This window comes from Gigantopelta aegis, chromosome 9, assembly GCF_016097555.1.
Source record: "Gigantopelta aegis isolate Gae_Host chromosome 9, Gae_host_genome, whole genome shotgun sequence".
NCBI classification, from domain to species: Eukaryota; Metazoa; Mollusca; class Gastropoda; order Neomphalida; family Peltospiridae; genus Gigantopelta; species Gigantopelta aegis.
Genome location: NC_054707.1, coordinates 75,373,168 through 75,392,701, shown reverse-complemented (window position 1 = coordinate 75,392,701; position 19,534 = coordinate 75,373,168). Strand labels below are relative to the sequence as shown.

The window sequence follows — 19,534 nt, the reverse complement described above, 5'->3', positions numbered from 1 at the left end:
CTGGATTTACACTGGATTTTTTAGGCACATCGAATTTCAACAGTGGAAGTACCTGGATCAGCCTCACCCCTCCATGCCGGCTGTTTTCGAAGTTTTTTATGCAAGACATTAGATCAAATAAAAACGGCTTTCACAATAGATCTGTGTGGACATGGCCATACTTGGCCTGAAATTGATATGGTGACAAGGGTAAAACCTATTAAATGAGGTGCGTTTATTTATTTTATTTTTTTCATTTTTGTATTTGTGGGGTTTTTTAATTCTGGATTGGGTCCTTATAACATGCTACTGTTGACAATGAAAACTTCTCATGTTATATAAAGGCAAAAATTGTTTGACCAAAAAAAGGTTATTCCATCGCACCTGTAGTTGAACGGGTACAGATGCCAGAGAACATAAGCATACAAGATGGGGGTAACTGCCCTAGTGCTGGAGCAAAACCTCTAATTCGGACAAAATGATACAAATACTAGTATTCAGGAAAAATGTGCTATGCTGAGACCTTTTTACCATGTATTTCCATCATTGTACCCTTAAATTTAGTTGTAATCCAGTTAAAAAGGTGTGATTTGTTTGCAATCCTATTAGTAAATTTGCAATTTTGTTTTGCTCAAGTCCGTAAAATGTATTTCTTTTTATTCTTAAGACTATCCAGAATTAGAAATCCATTGGTAGCATTTTTTTCAGTCATTTGATCATGGTGGCCATCTTGAAATTCATATATTTGGACTCCCAGTTAACATAGAAACACAATTCTTGTGTCTATATAGGGGGAGTCCGTACACCTGTGCCAGAGAATAAACTCGTTCATTAACAAGTTTCCACATTCTATACTGTTTTAGGCTAATATTTGGACAATGCATAGCACATCGGTAGTCACTGGTTACATAAATATAATTTAGATAACCAAACAGTCTCTTACCTATAGTCCTTCCTACAGAGAACACCTTTTTTTCATAACCGTCCTTGGTGGTGCCGTGGTTAAGCCATCTGACATAAGGCTGGTAGGTACAGGGTTCGTAGCCTGGTACCAGCTCCCATCCAGAGCAAGTTTTAATGACTCGATGGGTAGGTGTATGACCACTACACCCTCTTCTCTCCCACAAACGACTAACAACTAATAATTAACCCACCGTCCTGGGCAGAGAGTCCAGATACCTAAGGCTGAGGTGTGTGTGTGCACAGGACAGCATGCTTGAACCTTAATTGGATAAAAGCACGAGCTGATTGTTTTCTAAATTGCACACAAAAATAAGTTTAGTTTTTTTGTTATTTCCAGAACACTTTTACTTTTCTTCTTACGTCAAACGAAACTGAAATTATTTACAAAACCCCCCCACAACAACACAAGTAATTTTTTGTAGGAGGTTGGGATGGACTAGGCCCTATAGGTCCACAAGCGTATGAGATGGAGCTGGAGGGAGGAGCTCCCAGGGCTGGAGCAAATATTTGAATTTCGGAGACATTCCAGAAAATTAAGCTGGCTTGAAACCTTTTCACCATGTATCATGTAGCTGGAATTTAACAAATAAATTATTAATGTAGGTCTATACAAGCACGACGGAAGCAAGTAGACATAGGGGGTGGGGGAAAAGGGAGCTAACTGAGATCAAGGGCACAAAGCAAAGTTTCTAGTGGGTTCGGGGTATACTCTGCCATAAAATTTTGAAAACTAGATGTTCTGAAATGCAGTTTCCTGCATTCTACAAGTAAAATTCATCTCTACTACTAAAGATATTTTTGAATCAGAATTATATCCAGCCCCGACCCCCCTGCTCCGCCGTGCCTGCTATAACCTAGTAATTGAGGATAGTGTTTGTACAAATTTGAGTTTTGCGCTATAAATGAACCTTGCAACCTAGAAGGACGGAGAGGGTGTAAACCCTTTTTATCAGACCCTAAATATGCGTTGTGAAATTTAACGCACTAACATATCAAATTGTTTCAAATTCCTGTAACATTCGCACTTTTTTTGTTCAAATTCGTGTCCGCCGTTGTAAACTTCAGAGATGGATTCAGGTCTTTTTAAAGAGGGTAACAAAAGTCTGTGAAAATCAGGTTTGTTGGGTGGTTGTGGAGGTTGCTCTCCTGAAAATGATTGAAATAAAGATCAGTGGCAAATCCAGAAAATCCATTTAGAGGGGGCCCAAATGACATGAGGCGGAATGTCAATGGAACTTTGGGCGAAGTTTGGAGGGGATTGTAAAAAAATTAAAATTAGTATATAATAAAATTATAACTCAGATTTTAGATGTTCAGAGAAGCATTTTCTGGACGTTTTTGGAACATTTTGTGATAAACATTTATGATTTTGATAAAGAATATCCGTATATAATATATATGTCCCTAATAGTCCAATATATTTCGTCATCATTTTCAAAGAAATTACATCAGAATAAATACTCAAATCAGTTGTTCCTCTATGATTGGGAATTGATAACTAAAGTGCTTATAGCATCTCCCTGCCCCGAAAGCTGATATATTAGCCCATTTCCCAATAACACGATTCATAGACAGTGCGGGTGCCTCCGCTCCCCCACGCACACCCACCAACTATAAAATCCGGGCGACGCCATGGCGATAGAGATTACTGCTAATGAACAAATGTAGCGGGTTTCCTCTCAGACTACATGTCATAATGTCAGTTACTAAATGTTTGACATACAATAGCTGACGATTAGAGAATAAATCAATATACTTTAGTGTGTCGATATTCGTTAATAAAACAAACTTTAATTTTTAGTGTCCAACACGTTTAGCGTAGCCAGGATTTTATATTGAAAGGGCTACCAACATTGGGGGTGGAGGAGGCACCCACACTATTTATAAATCTGTTTATAAGCGACAGGCAAATATCACGTATCATTCCTACGGGCCGGTAATTGTACTGCAGTCCTATACGGGGGAAGGGGGAGGTGACAGGGGGACTACCCCCCTCCAAGTGCTAGAGAATATCCTCAAATTCGGGCAAACATGACGAGATATTCGGGAAAAATGTGATTAATATAAGACCTTTTTACCATGTATTACCATCATTCTACCTGCAAAATTAGTTGTAATCCATGTAAATATGCTTACTAATTCATTTGCAACCCTATATAGCAGCTGTTAGGCAGTAATGGTAATATGAATAAATGTTGTCATCCAGATTCGGGCATTTTCGTTTAATTTTGGCAAAACCCCCAGTCTGCCCCCCCCCCTCCCCCGGCCCCTACAAAAAGGGGAGCCCGTACACCATCCCTTGACGAGTAAATATTATTGTCAGTGATTACAGCTTTTAATATGATCATCTGAGATTGAAAATCACATTGGAAAACTATAGCCGTTAATGTTTCGTGTATATTTCGTGGATGATTAAAAAAAAGAAAAAAAGAAAAAAAAGAAAAAAGGGCACCACCGGGGTGTGAGAGGGAGGGTGGGGTGTGTGTATTGTCGAAAAGAGTAGCCCATGGAGTGGCGACAGTGGGTTTCCACCCTCAATATCTGTGTGGTCCTTAACCATATGTCCGACGCCATATAACCGTAAATAAAATGTGTTGAGTGCGTCATTAAATAAAACATTTCTTTCCTTCCTTCCCTCTGCTAAATTTCCTGCATACACCTTTTTGTCGACGTCTTGGTTGTGACTTTAATTAGCGGTGTGGTGTCGTGGTTTGTCATCAGACATAAGGCTGGTAGGTACTGGGTTTGCACCCCAGTACCAGCTGTAACAATCTGGTAGTGAGAGAGAGAGAGAGAGAGAGAGAGAGAGAGAGAGAGAGAGAGAGAGAGAGAGAGAGAGAGAGAGAGAGAGAGAGAGAGAGAGAGAGTGTGAGTGAGTGTGAGTGAGTGTGTGTGTGTGTGTGTGTGTGTATATTGTATTGACCATTTAAATTAGTATCGATTTTAATCTTACTTGTACGTTACGTAGGCTAAGTACACAACGTGTTTCAAGTCATTATTACGGATTTGTTCTGATTAATTTTCTTGTCAGAGAAAAGCTAATAACTGACTGCATCAAATACAAAATATCGCCAATACCGGGAATAGGCTTTCGTTATCGATTTCTTGAGGCGAACTGTTTCCCTAGCCTCTCAAAAGAATAATTACTTTGGAGGTCTCTCTTACAATGAGAATTCGTGTGGCTGAAAAACCCAAGGCTATAATTTCTCCCGCGCTGCCTCGTTTTCATTGGCGTGTCCCGATTTTGTCGCGTCGTTTGAGTTAGGTTGTTTGAGGGAATAGCGGCGTGTTTATTGTTGTGATTTTTGTGTGTTGAAATTGCAAAATTACGGGACACTTTGTGACAGTTACTTTTCGTTAACATATTTTGTATCAAGTAAGATAAAACAAACTGGACTGTTATTTCGAAGTTATTACATTTAAACAGTACACAAGAACTAACAGTAAACGACTGCTGAACCCAGCGCAAGGTTTTGACGGCTTTGTGGTCATTCACTAATAGCATCAGCTGCAGAGGAACAACACAAAGAGATTGCTTCGTTTTCGCTAATCAAAAATCACCATGGAGCACATTATGGCGGTAGATTTTGACGATACATTGCATTTTTTTGATGACTTGTTTGATGATATGTACCGGGAAACTGTACGTACACAAAATGACATGCGAAACGCAATGCTTCGGTTGAACCCGCCAGCCCTGACCTCGTCGGGAAGCAAAGCTTACAACAAACATCTGCAGAGTATTCAAGACTGTGTGCAAGACGAAGATGGGAAGAAGACGGTTAAGTACCAGGTTGACATGAGCACCTTCAAACCCGAAGAAATAACGGTAAAGACGAAAGACAAAACCCTTTCCATTCATGCGAAACATGAAGATAAATCGGAAAACTCTACGATGTCGCACGAAGTTTTCCGACAGTTCACGCTTCCCAATGACGTCGACCCCAAGGCATTGAAATCGACCCTGACTAACGACGGGATTCTGGTTATCAAAGGCCCGATAAGTGCGGACAATGCATTGGAAGAACCTCCTGCCAAAAAACCAGCACTGGAAGAAAAATGAAACCCTAGCTGAAGAGAAAAAAAGAAAAAAAAGAAGAAGAAAGATGAACATTAATGTTGTCCACGAGAACATTTACACAAGGGTGTTGGCGCTAACGTTGCATATCATTATCCTATCATGACGTGTGTACATGTAATGTATCATTGTATGACAAATGAGTTATTCCTTTCGTTATAATATTTGACGATGATTGATTCGAAAGCCGAATTGACATATCAGTCTTAAATGTTCTTATTTTAATTATTAGCATTTTTGCAAGTGACTGAATAATTGTTGTTTAGGTTGGTTTAGCAGTAATATATGTTACTTTAGTCGATATGCGTGTAAAGATATCACCGGCAACTATTTATAAGTTTATAGTCTTATTAACGTAAAACTCTCTAGTCTTTTTGTTTTAACCTGTTTTAAGGGCTGACTTAAACTATCTGTGTAACAGTAAACTGTAACAGTAATCGAAAAATATTGTGTATTGTCAAGACGTTTAGGTTTTTTTTGTTGTGCTAATTATTTTAATTTTAAGTATTTTTGTTCGAAACGGACGTGTCCTTTGTTTTACTCTTTTGGGTAACTGTTGAACTAAAAGTGATGATGTTCACATTGATATAAAATTAAAAAAAATTAAAAATTCGTTTTAGTTTTGTTTTTATTTATGTGCACGTGGTTGAAAATAAACTCTTGTATGTTATATTATTGTTTATGACACGTCAAGATGAATCTGATCTGCTATACACCGGGATTGACACATCAGCAAGTGATAGCTGGAGTAGTCTGTCGTTAGAGAGCTAGACGGACATTCGGACAGCTACAAGTATAATCGATCAGAGAGCGAGTATTAACTGTCCGAATGTTCGTCTAGCTGTCTAACGCTTCTGGCTACAGCCAGTAACAAAACGCCTTTTCTATGTAGGCCACTACTCTGCCTCCCCCACCCACATTATTAAATCGTACGCTGGCCATGTGAGGGAGGGTGTGCCTTCATATCCTTCCCAATGGCGGATCCAGAAAATCCAGGGGGGGGGGGGCAGTGACATGAGGTGGAATGCCAAGGGAACTTTGGGGGAGGTTTGGAGGGGGATCGTAAAAAAATGAAAATTAATATATAATAAAATTATAATTATCAAAAAATTTAGGAGGGGCCCGGGCCCCTGCCCCCTCCCCTAGATCCGCCTCTGCTTCCTATATACATTTATAATGCTTACACCTTTGTTTATTAAGGACAAACTTCGTAAATTAGGGCGGGATTTAGCTCAGTTGATGTGCTTGCGTCGCAGGATCGAACCACCTCGGTGGATCCATTCAACTGATTGTTTTCTCTCTCGTTCCAACCAGCACCACAACTGGTCAAAGGCCGTGGTACGTGCTTACCTATCTGCGTGAAAGTGCATATAAAACATCCCTTGCTACTAATGAAAAAACGTAGCGAGTTTCCCTTGACTACGAGTGACATCCAATAGCCGAAGTTTAATTCATCAATGTGCTCTAGTGGTGTCGTTAAACAAAAACAAACTTTTATAATGCTTGCACTTGCCTTTATTAACAAAGACAGACTTCGTAAAGTCGGCCCTATATGTGTATTCTTTTACGTCTTGTTTAACTAGATGTTTATCATTAGCAAATGTTACCAGTGCAGTTTTAAACAATGCTGCTAATATTCGGGGTGGTGGTCACGACTCTCTAATGGGTCGTGGATGTTGCATCAAATGTTGCAGACTAAAACAAAAGTGACCGGCCTCGGTGGCGTCGTGGTTAGGCCATCGGTCTACAGGCTGGTAGGTACTGGGTTCGGATCCCAGTCGAGGCATGGGATTTTTAATCCAGATACCGACTCCAAACCCTGAGTGAGTGCTCCGCAAGGCTCAATGAGTAGGTGTAAACCACTTGCACCGACCAGTGATCCATAACTGGTTCAACAAAGGCCATGGTTTGTGCTATCCTGCCTGTGGGAAGCGCAAATAAAAGATCCGTTGCTGCTAATCGGAAGAGTAGCCCATATAGTGGCGACAGCGGGTTTCCTCTCAAAATCTGTGTGGTCCTTAACCATATGTCTAACGCCATATAACCGTAAAATAAAATGTGTTGAGTGCGTCGTTAAATAAAACATTTCTTTCTAAAACAAAAGTGAGTCAAACAGTAAATAAATGTGTATGATGAGTCTCATTGGGCGTATCACCTGACATACATTTTCAAGTACGCGGCTTCGAAGTGCATAATATAGAAATGTGGTTTTCGATTGCACAATGTGACAAAACGAATTTGAATGCTTAGAGGTTTGTGTCAAGATGCATTTTGAGACACTACCAAGGTTTTAAATATTTTAAAACTGGTGGGTAAAAGACACATTCTTATTTTATGATGACATCCATTGTCATAACCTATAATGAGCCTCATGTATTACAAAGTCGACTGATGCGGCATCTAGCGTCAGTGGAAATGTTTTTCTTCTTTTTTTCACAAGTGAAACCAACATCCTTCCAGTTTTAAAGGTTTGTGATAAATTACAAATATTTCACGTTATTCATAAAATCATAGGACCTGTAATTTTGTGTTTTCGACACTGGCATTTGACGCTGTGCTCACGATAGCCTGCAGTAGACTATGACCTGTAACTGATCAACGCACTACATTATAGCAGTAGACAGGTGCCCGTGGTTCACGAATATTCGCTGTTGATGTATTCGTCGTAGTATTGCAGGGGCCTTGTTGGGGTGTCGTAAATCGTTTAGAACTTCACAAACGTTTGGGTTTATTTTATATTGCAATAAAAGTCGGCAACCCATATTGGGAAGAGAGGGTGGTGGGCGTTAGTGGAGTGTGTGTGTGTGTAGGGGGGGGGGCAACCCACACTATGTATGTATGTATGATTTTATAAAATCAAATAGGTTAAACAGTTTGACACGGGGAATAATCCCACCGTGCATCGAGCGAGCGCTTTACCACTGGGCTACGTCCCGCCCCCCTCGTTCAAATCAGTGTTCTACAACCGGTATAGCATTAGCTGTTGTATGTACTACAGGTACATTGTTTTGGTTTTTAATTTTTGTTGTTGGAAAATGCATATAAAAAACGTACTGCTAACCTGTACGTGAGGGATATGTTTGTTTTATTCTAAATATGTAATATTTAATTACAATAACACCTCACCCCCCAACCCCCCCCCCAAACAAAACCCCCAAGAAACAACAAAACCCCACTCAACAACCCATAACCCTACACAAAAACAAACAAGACGACGACAAAAAACAACCACCACCCCAAAACAAAACAACAACCCAACCCCGCTTCTTAATTGAAACGTGCATCTTCGCTGTTTTAAGCACAAGGTAGCGTAGCTACCACACAACGAACGTTATTGGTGTCAGTAACAGGAATACACGAACGTGGTCTAAAATAAGAAACACTTAATTCCATGTGACAGAATGTCGAAGACTCCACAATGCCAATTTATAGCATTAACGAATGACTGATGGACTTGTTATACAATAGCAGATCCCTGGGGAGAAGGACCAGGGGGACCTACCCCCCCCCCCCCCCCTTAAGAAAAATCAAGTTTCTTTTTCTTTTTTTTTCTTTTCTTTTTTACAAATTGTTCACAATCATTCATTCATTATTAATTATTTAAAAACAAAAGTCATATAGATCGGACTTTAAACTTTTAGACCTTCGTTAAAAATATTATGTCAAAATTACCTTTTTTTCCTATATTTTTAAATAGTCTGATCCTCTCTTCTTTATCTTATTTAGTTTTGGATTGTCCTTCTAAACTGCTCCATATTGTATAAATATTCGGCCTAGCAGTCAATTCGTTTTTATTTATGTTTTTTAAACTCTTTTTTTTTGTTTGTTTTAAGTCTATTAACGTTTTCACAAATTGCTGTTCCAAATTCTCCAACTCACCCCCCCCCCCCCCTTCTGTCTCGGACACAGTCACTGGCTAAATCAGAGGTTGAGCCCGAGAGAGACATGCCTCAGCCTTAATTGGATATCAGAGGTTGAGCCCGAGAGAGACATGCCTCAGCCTTAATTGGATATCAGAGGTTGAGCCCGAGAGAGACATGCCTCAACCTTAATTGGATATCAGAGGTTGAGCCCGAGAGAGACATGCCTCAGCCTTAATTGGAAATCAGAGGTTGAGCCCGAGAGAGAGACATGCCTCAGCCTTAATTGGATATCAGAGGTTGAGCCCGAGAGAGACATGCCTCAGCCTTAATTGGATATCAGAGGTTGAGCCCGAGAGAGACATGCCTCAACTTTAATTGGATATCAGAGGTTGAACCCGAGAGAGAGACATGCCTCAGCCGTAATTGGATATCAGAGGTTGAGCCCGAGAGAGACATGCCTCAGCCTTAATTGGAAATCAGAGGTTGAGCCCGAGAGACACATGCCTCAGCCTTAATTGGAAATCAGAGGTTGAGCCCGAGAGAGAGACATGCCTCAGCCTTAATTGGATATCAGAGGTTGAGCCCGAGAGAGACATGCCTCAGCCTTAATTGGATATAGGCACGTTAATATGGTATCCTATCATATCCTAAAAAATAGTATACCGGTACTGTTCTTTATCACTAGGCTACTACTTGCAAATTCCAAACCTTTATTACGGTGTCCCTTTTAGGAAATGGTCTCTGTGCCCGTTTGCTTTTGGATCATCCCCCAATCTGATTAAAATTTGCTCTACTGATCCACCAATAGATCTAACAGAATTGTGTGGACTCCCCATGTCCATGTGACATTTCAAATATAAATAACAATTTAAATATCGACCAATTACACTTCGCCTTTTATAGCGTTATTCGGGAGCATACAAATTCTAAAAATATCGGGCGAGACTATTTATGCAATAGGCGAACTTGTTGGTCTATTTCAACATTAAAAAACAGGGGGAAACGTGCAGTAATAAACTCTGGATTGTATACTAGTATAAACAGATTTTATGGCTATACCATCACGTTTTTGTTTTCATCTTGAAACGAATTTTATATTAAAATTTTATATTGAAATTAGTTTCCGGCATACTTCGTAATTCGCCCGAATCATTTCATATACCCTCGGCATAATCCCGAATGTTTTCGAATTCTTTTCAAATCACTGGCATGATTTTGCAAGTAAGGTTTTGATTGATCGAATGAAAGGTCAACTGGACATGAGCTCCAACGGGGCGCTGTTAGATCCACAGGTAATAGTAATTAACCAGTGGAGCTAATTTTAATTAGATTGGATCATTCCCCTAACATATGTCTTGGATCCACCCTTATTATGTATAATATTATCGTCCATACATTGAACATTGAAAGCTTGGCTTTTCAATGTGAATTTCTAATGTCATGTACATGTATATCAATCACCAATATCACTACAGTGCAATGATTGGTGGGGTGGGGGGGGGGGGGGGGGGGTTGGTATCTGCCCTTGCTAAAACCATCTGTGTGGTGCTTCCAATCTTTGTGGTTCCTAACATAAACTAATTTAAATATGGAAGTAAAAAAATTTTTACCTTGGGGGAAAAAGTATATATTTCACTCTAATTAAACAGAAAGAAAAAGGTATACTATTTCTATATACATAAGGTGACAGTTTCTTTCAAACGCTGATTGTTAATAGAATTTATCAGTATCTACAATATCATAGATCTATATTAACAATCAAGAACTTTTATTATGGTTTTGTCATTATGAGGGACGATATGATTATGTCAATACGTATTTATTGCTTGTAATTTGGGCCGGATTACCATTGTTATATTTCACCACTGTCACCGATGTTGCTGTTGTGAAAACATATTTAATGCTTTTGCTGTGGAGAACTATGTTTTGATTCACCATTTATGAATCAACTATTAATATTTGTGAACTTTTGTTCTGTTTTGTTTTAGGTGAAAAATGTTTGATGAAAAACAACTATTAAGAGCTGTCGAAAGAGGGACACTGGACGAGATTCGGAATGTTTTAAAGGGAGAGGACAGTGGATGCACGTCATGTATTGGCACTGTCTGTTTATGCAGGGCATGTGCAATGAACCGCAAAGATATCGTGGAACTTCTGTTACAGTATGGTGCAAAGCCAAACTACCAACCCTGCAACCTACACGTTCTTCCACCTGTTTATAAGACTTGCGGTATGCACCCAGAACGAGGTTGTGACAACAACTATTGGCAAGCAATACAACTTGTTAATGTAAATGAGAATAGGCATACACCACCAGTTAATACAGGTAACTCCTATATCCCACAAAGAAGGCCTATTAGTGACAGTGGTAATCCCGTAGCAAACTCTTGTTGTTCATGTCCTAGAAACATAGTCATAGGTTTTCGTTGTCTTCAGTTACCACTCATCGTTGCTTGCAGCACTAGAAGAATCGATTTGAATATCGTTAGACAACTTGTTGATTCAGGAGCATCTGTAAATGCAAAGGATGCCAGTGGACTGACGGCACTTCATGCTGCCGCCGAATCGCAGGGTAAAGCCATTGTAGGATATCTACTGGAGCACGGTGCACAGGTGGACGGTGTGAGCGACTTCCAGGGGAAAACTGCCCTGACCATTGCGTGTGCCATCTCCAAAGATCCACAAGTTATTCAGATCCTCTTGGCAGCTGGCAGTGATGTCAATGCCATGGGTATGCTTGGTCAACGGCCACTGTACGAAGCCATTCTGAATCCGTTCATAGGACAGGAAGCGGTGCAAATTCTGCTTGACGCAGGCGCAGATGTACAGCAGGACTACTACATGATGACTGCGACGATAGAAGGATCACGTTCGGTAATGGAGACTTTACACAGACACGGCGCCCTAATAGATCCAGCGTTTGTAGGGAAAAGCGCTCTTCATGCCGCCTGCAAACGTACGTCAGTATCTGCAGACCGTGTGCTCACGCTTCTGACGTGGGGAGCAGACGTCAACCGATTGTGTCCATTCGGTCTGCGACCCCTGGAGTATGCCTGTAGGGATTTCCAGTTGGAAAAGGTTCGTATCCTGATGGGATGGGGTGCAGATCTGAACCTCTTAGGATGTCTCACCGGTTCCAGTTGGTCGTGGCATCTCGACTGGTGTAACCAGTACATTGCCATGATGAAGCTGCTGGTTGCTGGTGGAATGCGTGTGGACAACAGTTTGTGTGACGCTCTTGTAGCGTGTGTCGGCAAGCTACCCGGAAGGAAAGGATTTAGGGCAAAAGTAATCAGCTTTCTGAAGAGTCTTACACAAAATCCACCAAAATTATCCCACCTTTGCCGTCTTACGCTCAGAAGTTGTTTATCTCCCCGGATTGACGAAAATGTGCAAACACTCGACATGCTACCCGAAAGCGTCCGATACTTTCTTTGTCTCAACGAATTAATAGGTGCTTCCAACAGCGATCCATCAAAACGAAAGACACTGATACCACAGTCATTTGATACTTAGTGTCCATGATATCTATCCATGTTTATGCACTAATTGTAATAGTGGTGGTTTAAAGTGCTTCCGATGGCAAGTAACTAATACAGTGCTAATGGAAATAAATATATTGTCCCACAGGGAACGCCTTTTTTTCATACTATGGAATTTACTACAAGTTATTTATTTCTGTGCCGATTGTTTTCTAAACTGCACACAAAAATAGTATTTTTAAACAATTATTTCCAAAACACTTTTACTTTTTTTCTTACGTCAAACCAAACTGAAATTATTTAAAAAGGAAAAACATTTCTGTAGGATGATGGGACGAACTATATGCTCTTTCTATTAACAATGCTCGTTAACTTCTGTTGAGGTAGCACTCTATAATATCATATAACATCCGATTTGCGTCAAGGTTCGAAATGCACTTTATAATAGAGCAGTTAATACCGCCAATATTGCTAATAAAATTTAATGTGCTAATAAATGTGCCACTCTTTCACTCTATTAGATTTAACAAATATTTTTTATTATTTCAGGGCTGTTTTGATGTAGCTTATTATGTTCGTGTTTCTGTTGATGGTTCGATATCTTGTTATGTTATGTGTATAAACTGAATAAATGTACCCGTCCTTACCAGTGGTTTGTGTGTTTTTAAGAAACTTGCTGAACCTTTTTAATTGTAGTTGGTACTAATATACTAAGGGACACAACCGTGTTTACTACGCAGAAACCATTTTCTCAATCGTAGTGCTCCCCCCTTGATTTAGCATGAATCTGAAATAAAAGTTACTATACGAAATGTAGCGCTTAAAACATTTTGTACCAGTAAAATATTAATCATCAGCATTTTGTGCAGCTGCTATACTGTTTTAACTTATGTATGGGATGACTGTAATATTGAAATGGTTAATGCTGTTTTCCTCTTTAATAATTGTTGCCAGACGATCAAGTAGCATCCATTTCCCCCTTCCACCCATGTCACTTTCTATTATGTACTTGACCTGCTGGGTTATTTCTCTCTCCATTATGTGTGCTGCACTACTGTCTCATTAAAAGTGGATTACTGTATCCTGTGTGAATATACTGAATATTAAACGCTTCCTGTTGCCGACAGAAGACCTGCGTGACGGCGGCGGGTTTCTCTGGAAATGCTCTCAGGTCAGGTCAGGTCAGGTCAGAGGGTTTAACGTGCACATTCAGAGCAAGCTGTTGTAGCGCACGCCTGTCCTGGGCACAGGTGCCGGTCTTGGCCTGCTCCTCCGTCCAGGACAGAAAAGATGGGGGTGGTGGAAGGAAGGACCACCTGCACTAGAAGGTGCAAGGGAGCACCAGCAGTCCGGCCGGGGCCGGTAGCAGGTGGGGTGGGTGTATGGGTGCTATGGGTTTTTGAATTTGGAAGGAGCGGTCGGAATTTAGCCAAAGAGAATAGGTGCGCGTTTTGAATGAAGGAAATTTGGCGCATTTTTGAACGGTCGATCGAAAGATAAAGTCAGGAGCTACGTATAGGTTTTGATATTAGTGAGTACACCCGCAGGTTTTGCAAAAGCTTATAAAGGGAACCGCTAACTAGCAGCGCGACAATGGTGTGACGTCAATAGGGATAGGTCTACCAATGGTAATAGCTACACGATGACAGGATAATAAACGATTTCTCCATGATAAGGTTACTGTATATATGTAACCACTATGATACGGTTACTGTACATTTAGCCACTACCGACGAGTATGTGGAAGTTCGTTTTGTCACCAAATTCCAAAATATAGGCTACATTTACATCGATAGTAAAAATACTGTAAGCTTAATAACATATATTAAAAAAAAAGAAAAAAAAGAAAAAAAGGAAGTTTTTACATAAAAGTAAAATGTACGGACTATAATTTTGTCAGATTTTCGTTTTCACCCCCCCCCCCCCAACTTTTCTGACGCACGACTACGCCAATGGTGTATATGTTAATGGGAGTGGGTTTCGCCAAATATGTTATGAGTTCACAAAAGCCATTTTAAAAGTACTTTATTTTTTTTATTTCTGGCATAGATACGTACAGAATGTATACAAATGTTACTGGACAACATTGATTATATATTGCCAGGCTTTCTGTAAGAAACTATGTTTGAGGGTACGTAATAAAAACAAAATAGACCATAAGTGACCCTTCTAGGTAGGTATGTGTTTGAAATGTTTAAAATTGGACGCTGCATTTCATGTGCTTTGGTAAATTTTAAACAGCAGTTCAATTACTATAATCTGTCTCAAAATTATAAATATGCATCCATTAAATTCCAAGATTTTAGGGTATGTAATTTTACTCTTCGTACCCTCAGGGAGAAACCCTGATTGTACAAGAATTCATGAAAATATATAGACAAACTAAGAATAAAACTCGAAACAAAACACGAGAACATTAATATACTAACCAAATCTAAGAACATTAAACATGGCGATCTCTTGGATATAATAATTTATACAAAAGCAAATTCATGTAGTGATAGTGGCGGATCCAGAAAATATATATGGGGGTGGGGTTGGGGGCAATGACATGTGGGGACAAATGTTTCCGAAAAGAATTCATCGGATGCTCCAACGTAACAAATGAAAAAAATAAAAATAAAAATATAACTGTCGTAAATTTGGCGTCGGAGTTGGTGTGTGGGGGTGGTGGTGGTTGGAAGCGGGCCTTGGAGCCCTCTTAGATCCACCACTGAGTGAGTAAAATAATCATGTCTCTGGTTACTATGGGGCGAGACGTAGCCCAGTGGTAAAGCGCTCGCTTGATGCGCGGTCGGTTTGAGATCGATCCCTCTCAGTGGGCCCATTGGGCTATTTCTCGCTCCAGCCAGTGCACCATGACTGGTACATCAAAGGCCGTGGTATGTGCTATCCTGTCTATAGGATGGTGCATATAAAAGACCCCTTGCTGCTAATCGAAAAGAGTAGCCCATGAAGTGGCGACAGCGGGTTTCCTCTCGCAATATCTGTGTGGTCCTTAACCATATGTCTGACGACACATAACCGTAAATAAAATGTGTTGAGTGCGTTGTTAAATAAAACATTTCTTTCTTTCTGGTTACTATAACGTCGTTTAGTAATGGAAAATACAAACATTAGTACATCTTTTCGAAATCCGTGTTTTAAAGCAAACATTGGCATAAAAGACGCATTAAGAAGCTGATGTTCTTGTATTTTCCCCATTAACCACCAAATTATAGTTCGAATCATTTTTGTCATGTATAAATTTTGTAAATGTACTATACACAACTATGAAAATTAACATTTAACACACACAAAAAAATAAAAAAGGAGGAATGATAATGTCTATTTTTGTTAGTTTTTATAGGAATACATGTTATTACTCCTTACAGAAACAATATAAACAATTTTCACCGGTTTTGGAAAAAAAGTAAGATCAACAAATAAGAAGCAAACAAAGGGAGAAAACTGCTATTGATAACATTGTTCCCGGAGCAGACGTGGGCTGCATTCCGTTCGTAGGTTTCTGGGGATCGCATCTTTTCCTGGCGTTGCTGAAGCCATAACCTCCACACCGTGGAAACGGGTCCGGTACTGGAGGGAAGTCCGAGTAATCCCCCACCTTTATCACTAACCGTCATCACGTGACCGTCAGTTTGGCAGTGATAAAGCCATAACCCTAAGAAAATAAGTAAAACATAAATGAATAGTTAATTTATAAATAAATAAATAAATAAATAAATAAATAAATAAATAAATAATTAAATAATTAACTGATTAATTAATTAAGATAATTAAGATGAGATACGAGACAAGACATAACATGATATGTATAATATGATATGATATGGTATGATATAATATGGTATGATATATATATGATATGACCTGATGATATGATACGATATTGATAGGATAGGATAGGATAGGATATGATATGATATGCTGATATATGATATGATATAATATGCTATGGTATATAGAGCTTTAGTTAGTGACAAATGAAAATTATTTCACAAGGGACATAAATTTGATAATATCTGGTACCGAGTTTGTTATTGTATTTATTACCCCAGCTTTTTTGTTTTTCTCTAAAAGCTTTTTATTTTTGATATACGTAAATGTTTGTAAGCGTCAAATCGTCCAATAGCCTCTATTAGAAACTAGCGAGACAAATTAGGCAGAGTTACGTCCCCTAATTGCTCTCCAGTTCTGGCGCGTTCCGCTAACAGCTAGAATGGCCGATGACCACAGTTATTTGTGAATCTTCAGCTGAGATTTATGCCTGCCAGCCACTGGCATTATAGATGTCCCCACCTATGCTTCAAAAATAAAGAATGATACAGGTAAAAATTTAATCGCTGAAATTGCGTTTTGTTATAATTGGCCATGTGTTAAATATAGGAGATGAATCTAGCGAGCTGTCGCCCACCCTGATTGATTTGGTTTTCTTGCATGGAAATTTAGGAATATTTTTAAAAAACTGCAATATCGCCTCACGTTAATTATCATAATTTCATTTACACACACAAACACACCTACTATTTCAATGAATTGTGTGTGACAGTAACACAGTTGTAATAGTTAGATAATAGAAACATGTTTATAGTGCGTCCCACGGTGAACGCATTTTTTTTCATACTATGGAATTTACTAAAAACCTAATATTTAAAAAATAAAACCCCCACAATTTTATCTCCCCCAAGAAAACCCCTGTAACAACAACAAATCAGCCCCACCCCAAATAAACAATAGCATACAAAACAAGCCCCCACACAACGCACGCACAACCAAAAACATAACCCAGAAAAACACGCACATTAAACAAAAGAGTGGCGTATTGTACGTTACACCAATGCAGAATATTTCTCACTGAAAAAAATATGAAAAATATTTTTCCCGTTACGAGTGCCTGCTGCGGTAATAAGATATGACATGACATGACATGATAAAATGTAAATAGTACTAGGGTATCATTAAGCAAAAAAGTGCTTTTGTTTTCTTTACAAAAGCCTAACAGCCAACATAGAATTAAACATTTTGTTTACCTGGATTATCGGCCTTGAACCTAATAATGGCGTATCCACCGTCGGCAATGTGAATGGTGTCTTTAACTGGAGGGTCAATCAAGTTACGAGGTAATTTTCCCTCGTCATCCATCTTTGTCACCACATCTCTAGGGAGGATTTCACTAACCTAACACAAATAGCACACACAAATTACCAAACAGGCAACATACAGACAACAAACAACCAAGAAACAGGGCCGTAGCTAGATTTTGTTTTTGGGTGACGGGAGAGATTAATTCTGCGCATACCTAAAACTCCTCAAACATTTAACAAAAGGATTTCTGTTTAAGTTTCTATTATTTTTACCAGATTATTATTATTATTATTATTTTTTTAAATTGGGGGGGGGGGAATCTGGCCCCTCTAGCTACGGCCCTGACAAACAACCAATGATTGGACGAAAGCACAACCGAATTACTATATAAATTAGCTGATTAAAGAAAAAAAACCCCCAGAAAACCCCCCCCCCCCCCCCCCCCCCAACAACTCATTATACCGTACAAAGACATTATTGTGCATGGAATATATAAATATGAAAAGAAAGTAAAACATTAACAAACTCATCACACAAAAAGTTAATCATGTTTGTCTGGACGGATACTAATTTATGTTGCCATTTCCCCTGTACTACACGACCAACATTCCCAAAATAAAACTGAAATACGGTTGAAATACAATTAAAATAATTATTAAATAAACTTTTAAAAAATTTGGCTTTATTTAAATGTTTTTAAATTTCAGTCAGATCCATAATTTTTGTTTCGAGTATGTTTGGTACGACTCTTAAACAGTGATAAAATAAATGAAGTGATTTACCTTTGCTTTACCGAGAACCCTAAAGTTGAAACCATGGATGTGCATAGGATGGCCTGAACCCTTGAAGTAAGTTCCAATGTTGAACAAGATCAGCTCTACTACCTACAAATAATATCATTATCATCATCATCATCATCATCATCATCATCACCATGATCACTATATCATGACTATCGCCACTATCATCACTATATCATCATTATCACCACCATGATCACTATCATAATCATCACCACCATCATCATCATCATCATCACCACCACCACTATCATAACTATATCATCATCATTATCACCATCACCATGATCACAATATCATGATCCTCGCCACCATAACTATATGATGATGATGATGATAATCACCACCACCACTATCATAACTATATCATAATCATCATCACTACCACCACCATCATAACTATATCTTAATCATCATCACTACCACCACTATCATAACTATATCATAATCATCATCACTACCACCACCATCATAACTATATCATAATCATCATCACTACCACCACTATCATAACTATATCATAATCATCATCACTACCACCACCATCATAACTGTATCATAATCATCATCACTACCACCACTATCATAACTATATCATAATCATCATCACTACCACCACCATCATAACTATATCATAATCATCATCACTACCACTATCATAACTATATCATAATCATCATCACTACCACCACTATCATAACTGTATCATAATCATCATCACTACCACCACTATCATAACTATATCATAATCATCATCACTACCACCACTATCATAACTATATCATAATCATCATCACTACCACCACTATCATAACTATATCATAATCATCATCATTACCACCAGTGTCCACCATCATAACTATATCATAATCATCATCACTACCATCATGTCATGTCATGTCATGTTATGTCATGTCATATCTTATTACCGCAGCAGGCACTCGTAACAGGAAAAATATTTTTCATATTTTTTTCAGTGAGAAATATTCTGCATTGGTGTAACGTACAATACGCCACTGGAATATGTACATAGATAAAACTCTTTTTTTTTAAATGTGCGTGTTCGTCTGGGTTATGTTTTTGGTTGTGCGTGCATTGTGATGGGGCTTGTTTTGTATGCTATTGTTTATTTGGGGGTGGGGCAGATTTGTTGTTGTTACAGGGGTTTTCTTGGGGGGGAGGGGGAGGTAATCATGATCACTACCACCACCATCATAACTATATCATAATCATCATCACTACCACCACTATCATAACTATATCATAATCATCATCACTACCACC

General features: G+C 38.9%; 3 protein-coding genes across 3 annotated transcripts in view; 2 read left to right on the top strand and 1 right to left on the bottom strand.

Moving 5' to 3' along the window:
• The first annotated feature begins 4,172 nt into the window (after positions 1-4,172).
• Positions 4,173-5,632, top strand: LOC121380855 (heat shock protein Hsp-12.2-like). Its single transcript, XM_041509851.1, has one exon. The coding sequence runs from the start codon at positions 4,505-4,507 to the stop codon at positions 5,003-5,005; it is 501 nt and encodes a 166-aa protein (XP_041365785.1). The 5' UTR covers positions 4,173-4,504; the 3' UTR covers positions 5,006-5,632.
• A 1,781-nt stretch (positions 5,633-7,413) lies between these two features.
• On the top strand, positions 7,414-13,011 carry LOC121381209 (serine/threonine-protein phosphatase 6 regulatory ankyrin repeat subunit A-like). Its single transcript, XM_041510408.1, has 2 exons — positions 7,414-7,488; positions 10,872-13,011. Exon 2 carries the CDS (start codon positions 10,879-10,881, stop codon positions 12,397-12,399), a length of 1,521 nt encoding a protein of 506 aa, XP_041366342.1. The 5' UTR covers positions 7,414-7,488; positions 10,872-10,878; the 3' UTR covers positions 12,400-13,011.
• Positions 13,012-15,693: 2,682 nt separating this feature from the next.
• Positions 15,694-19,534, bottom strand: part of LOC121381758 (laccase-4-like) — a 49,674-nt gene continuing 45,833 nt past the window's right edge. The window contains exons 10-12 of the mRNA XM_041511107.1: positions 18,233-18,334; positions 17,396-17,543; positions 15,694-16,026 (exon numbers count right to left, since the gene is read on the bottom strand). Coding sequence (XP_041367041.1) covers positions 15,758-16,026; positions 17,396-17,543; positions 18,233-18,334 — 519 coding nt within the window. The 3' untranslated portion in view covers positions 15,694-15,757. The remainder of the gene's footprint in view (positions 16,027-17,395; positions 17,544-18,232; positions 18,335-19,534) is intronic.

Bases quoted from the DNA above. Each gene is read 5' to 3' on its own strand.
- LOC121380855 (XM_041509851.1), top strand. From the start codon at position 4,505: ATGGAGCACATTATGGCGGTAGATTTTGACGATACATTGCATTTTTTT.
- LOC121381209 (XM_041510408.1), top strand. From the start codon at position 10,879: ATGTTTGATGAAAAACAACTATTAAGAGCTGTCGAAAGAGGGACACTG.